Below are 5,001 nucleotides of genomic sequence, written 5' to 3' on the forward strand. Positions count from 1 at the left end.
TGAAGCCAAGCCTTCAATAAAGTCCAAGCAGCAGGAAGCCGGGCGGTGAAGCCGAGCTTCTTCGGGGGCCAGGCAATGAAGCCAAGCCTTCAATAAAGTCCAAGCAGCAGGAAGCCGGGCGGTGAAGCCGAGCTTCTTCGGGGGCCAGGCAATGAAGCCAAGCCTTCAATAAAGTCCAAGCAGCAGGAAGCCGGGCGGTGAAGCCGAGCTTCTTCGGGGGCCAGGCAATGAAGCCAAGCCTTCAATAAAGTCCAAGCAGCAGGAAGCCGGGCGGTGAAGCCGAGCTTCTTCGGGGGCCAGGCAATGAAGCCAAGCCTTCAATAAAGTCCAAGCAGCAGGAAGCCGGGCGGTGAAGCCGAGCTTCTTCGGGGGCCAGGCAATGAAGCCAAGCCTTCAATAAAGTCCAAGCAGCAGGAAGCCGGGCGGTGAAGCCGAGCTTCTTCGGGGGCCAGGCAATGAAGCCAAGCCTTCAATAAAGTCCAAGCAGCAGGAAGCCGGGCGGTGAAGCCGAGCTTCTTCGGGGGCCAGGCAATGAAGCCAAGCCTTCAATAAAGTCCAAGCAGCAGGAAGCCGGGCGGTGAAGCCGAGCTTCTTCGGGGGCCAGGCAATGAAGCCAAGCCTTCAATAAAGTCCAAGCAGCAGGAAGCCGGGCGGTGAAGCCGAGCTTCTTCGGGGGCCAGGCAATGAAGCCAAGCCTTCAATAAAGTCCAAGCAGCAGGAAGCCGGGCGGTGAAGCCGAGCTTCTTCGGGGGCCAGGCAATGAAGCCAAGCCTTCAATAAAGTCCAAGCAGCAGGAAGCCGGGCGGTGAAGCCGAGCTTCTTCGGGGGCCAGGCAATGAAGCCAAGCCTTCAATAAAGTCCAAGCAGCAGGAAGCCGGGCGGTGAAGCCGAGCTTCTTCGGGGGCCAGGCAATGAAGCCAAGCCTTCAATAAAGTCCAAGCAGCAGGAAGCCGGGCGGTGAAGCCGAGCTTCTTCGGGGGCCAGGCAATGAAGCCAAGCCTTCAATAAAGTCCAAGCAGCAGGAAGCCGGGCGGTGAAGCCGAGCTTCTTCGGGGGCCAGGCAATGAAGCCAAGCCTTCAATAAAGTCCAAGCAGCAGGAAGCCGGGCGGTGAAGCCGAGCTTCTTCGGGGGCCAGGCAATGAAGCCAAGCCTTCAATAAAGTCCAAGCAGCAGGAAGCCGGGCGGTGAAGCCGAGCTTCTTCGGGGGCCAGGCAATGAAGCCAAGCCTTCAATAAAGTCCAAGCAGCAGGAAGCCGGGCGGTGAAGCCGAGCTTCTTCGGGGGCCAGGCAATGAAGCCAAGCCTTCAATAAAGTCCAAGCAGCAGGAAGCCGGGCGGTGAAGCCGAGCTTCTTCGGGGGCCAGGCAATGAAGCCAAGCCTTCAATAAAGTCCAAGCAGCAGGAAGCCGGGCGGTGAAGCCGAGCTTCTTCGGGGGCCAGGCAATGAAGCCAAGCCTTCAATAAAGTCCAAGCAGCAGGAAGCCGGGCGGTGAAGCCGAGCTTCTTCGGGGGCCAGGCAATGAAGCCAAGCCTTCAATAAAGTCCAAGCAGCAGGAAGCCGGGCGGTGAAGCCGAGCTTCTTCGGGGGCCAGGCAATGAAGCCAAGCCTTCAATAAAGTCCAAGCAGCAGGAAGCCGGGCGGTGAAGCCGAGCTTCTTCGGGGGCCAGGCAATGAAGCCAAGCCTTCAATAAAGTCCAAGCAGCAGGAAGCCGGGCGGTGAAGCCGAGCTTCTTCGGGGGCCAGGCAATGAAGCCAAGCCTTCAATAAAGTCCAAGCAGCAGGAAGCCGGGCGGTGAAGCCGAGCTTCTTCGGGGGCCAGGCAATGAAGCCAAGCCTTCAATAAAGTCCAAGCAGCAGGAAGCCGGGCGGTGAAGCCGAGCTTCTTCGGGGGCCAGGCAATGAAGCCAAGCCTTCAAAAAAGTCCAAGCAGCAGGAAGCCGGGCGGTGAAGCCGAGCTTCTTCGGGGGCCAGGCAATGAAGCCAAGCCTTTAATCAAAGAATCTTGAAACCGGACAATTAAGCCAAGCATCCTCAGAACCAGTACTGACTCTGCTCCCAGTCCTCCATCAGCAGCCATCGGATGAGCACCTTACCAGAGACGCAGCTTCCTTCCCCAGCTGAACTATCCTGGGCCAACCTATAAGGACAAGACTGCATAATAGAAGAATCCCAGCTTCATCCCTCTGCAGAGCCGGTCTTCTAGATTATTCCCCCAGAACCACCCGAAGGTTGGTATCCAAAAGAATAGATCTAGATATCCGACCATTTGTACACTTGACAAAGGTCCTGTACACCCCATCAAGGTACAGAGCATTCTGAAATCAGCCAGATTTCTTCCATCAGCAGCACCAGTCCACCAGATTATTCCAAGCATCGTCCAAGCTGGAGAGTTAGGCATTGCATTCCTCAAGCTGGGCGGTCCATCCAAGCGTCCTTGAAGTTCTGGTCTTGGAAAACTTGTCTGGGTCTCTTTTTCCTCACAAAATAAACCGAAATTGAACTTAACACAACTTATGTTCCTTTTAAAAAATATTCTTTTCAAATCAAAAGTGGAAAAATATATATACATATACATTTTTTTGGGGTTTTTTGTTTTTTTTTTTTTTTTTTTTTTTTTTGTTTTTTAATTTTTTTTTTTTTTTTTTTTTTTCTTCTATTTTTTTTTCACTGAACTTTTACTCCTTACTCTTCTTGAAGGAAGAACTTTTCTTCATCCTTGAGATATCAAGGAGAATCCGCTACTCCGGATATTAAAGTTTTACTCCTCCTCTTCTTGCTCAAATTCCTCCTCCTCCTCCTCCTCCGTCCTCGTCCTCCTTCGTCCTCGTCTTCTCGTCTTCTTCCTCTTCTTCATCGTCTTCTTCCTCTTCTTCGTCGAATTCTTCCTCTTCTTCGTCGAATTCTTCCCTCTTCTTCGTCGAATTCTCCCTCTTCTTCATAACTTGAATATTCTTCATATGAATATTCCATGAACATCTTATCCTCATCATTTAGAATCCGATAAACGTCATCAGAGTTTAAACCATACATCGGATTAATTAGATTTTGATAATCATCAGTAGAGGAAAAACTATACTCCTCGTAAACGTCGTAATCATATTCCTCTTCCGATTCATCTTCATCCCATTCATCTTCATCCCATTCATCTTCATCCCATTCATCTTCATCCGATTCATCTTCATCTAACCATTCCTGCATCTTGGGATTTTCGAAAAGTTGCTCTGCAAAATCTTCGACAAATTTTCTGACTTCGTCGTATTCCTTCCTCATCTCGTTGTCGGTTAAAAGATCTTTTGCGTAGTTGATCCGTTGCATGATCTCATGTAGTTCCCGTTGGTCTATGTCAGACCCATGGCACTTGTCAGGATGGTACTTGAGTGCCATTTTCCTGTAGGCTTTTTCTATTTCCTTCTGGGAAGCGTCTGTTTTAACACCGATGGTTTGGAAAGGACATCCCGTTCTTTCCATTCTTTCCAATGCTTCGGCATAGAATACTAGATCTTCTTCTAGCTGTTCCTCTTCGTCCAGTTGCTCAAATAGAGCAATTGCGTCTCTGTATTTTCCACCTAATAAGTAGCATAGGCCTAGTTTTAGCCTAGAGTCCACATCTGTCTCGTCAATAGCAAGAGCACTCAGGAAACATTCACGAGCTTCTTCCAGCCGTCGAAGCTTGCACAAGATATTCCCTTTCAATTGAAGCAGTTCTGCTCGAGCCCAGGGGAAGAAGGACTCTAGCTTCTGACAGCGTGAAATTGTTTCCAAGACAACTTCAAATTCCGAGTTGTCTATCAGAGAGGGAATTGTATTCCATAAGACCTGTCGCTGCAGGAACTCCCGTCCTTCGAGTGCCCTAGGATGATTTGGGCAAACCTTCAGAACGTCTTCCAGAATCCTTTCAGCTTCTTCAAAATTATATTGACTAGCACAAAGTATGGCAGATTCCACTTTTACATCCGAGTTTTCTTTGTGTTCATCTGCCAGTTCATCTAAAACGTTCTGGGCCTCATCCCATCTGCCCAGTGCCATCAAACATCTGATCTCCTTCGCGCGGCATTGCGTCACGTCGTCAAAATCTTCAAGGACAACTCTTAGGAAAACTAGAGCCGACTCAAAGTCTTGTTTGTGTATACACCGATCCATCTCAGATTCCAGGACGTTTCGACGAGTTACTGGTCTTTCCTCTTCAGCTGCTTCCTCTTCTTCGTCGAATTCTCCCTCTTCTTCGTCGAATTCTTCCCCTTCTTCGACGAATTCTTCCTCTTCTTCGACGAATTCTTCCTCTTCTTCGACGAATTCTTCCTCTTCTTCGACGAATTCTTCCTCTTCTTCGACGAATTCTTCCTCTTCTTCGACGAATTCTTCCTCTTCTTCGTCGAATTCTTCCCCTTCTTCGACGAATTCTTCCTCTTCTTCGACGAATTCTTCCTCTTCTTCGACGAATTCTTCCTCTTCTTCGTCGAATTCTTCCCCTTCTTCGACGAATTCTTCCTCTTCTTCGACGAATTCTTCCTCTTCTTCGACGAATTCTTCCTCTTCTTCGTCGAATTCTTCCTCTTCTTCGTCGAATTCTTCCTCTTCTTCGACGAATTCTTCCTCTTCTTCGACGAATTCTTCCTCTTCTTCGTCGAATTCTTCCCCTTCTTCGTCGAATTCTTCCTCTTCTTCGACGAATTCTTCCTCTTCTTCGTCGAATTCTTCCTCTTCTTCGTCGAATTCTCCCTCTTCTTCGTCGAATTCTCCCTCTTCTTCATAACTTGAATATTCTTCATATGAATATTCCATGAACATCTTATCCTCATCATTTAGAATCCGATAAACATCATCAGAGTTTAAACCATACATCGGATTAATTAGATTTTGATAATCATCAGTAGAGGAAAAACTATACTCCTCGTAAACGTCGTAATCATATTCCTCTTCCGATTCATCTTCATCCCATTCATCTTCATCCCATTCATCTTCATCCGATTCATCTTCATCTAACCATTCCTGCATCTTGG

The 5,001-nt window shown here is 48.6% G+C and overlaps 1 protein-coding gene across 1 annotated transcript in view; it reads right to left on the minus strand.

The window, feature by feature from the left end:
• Positions 1 to 2,851: 2,851 nt before the first annotated feature.
• Positions 2,852 to 5,001, minus strand: part of LOC137646658 (trichohyalin-like) — a 4,329-nt gene continuing 2,179 nt past the window's right edge. The window contains exons 1-2 of the mRNA XM_068379762.1: positions 4,670 to 5,001; positions 2,852 to 4,552 (exon numbers count right to left, since the gene is read on the minus strand). The exon at positions 4,670 to 5,001 is cut by the window's right edge and continues 2,179 nt beyond it. Coding sequence (XP_068235863.1) covers positions 2,852 to 4,552; positions 4,670 to 5,001 — 2,033 coding nt within the window. The remainder of the gene's footprint in view (positions 4,553 to 4,669) is intronic.

Source organism: Palaemon carinicauda, chromosome 9, assembly GCF_036898095.1.
Source record: "Palaemon carinicauda isolate YSFRI2023 chromosome 9, ASM3689809v2, whole genome shotgun sequence".
Lineage (NCBI taxonomy): Eukaryota > Metazoa > Arthropoda > Malacostraca > Decapoda > Palaemonidae > Palaemon > Palaemon carinicauda.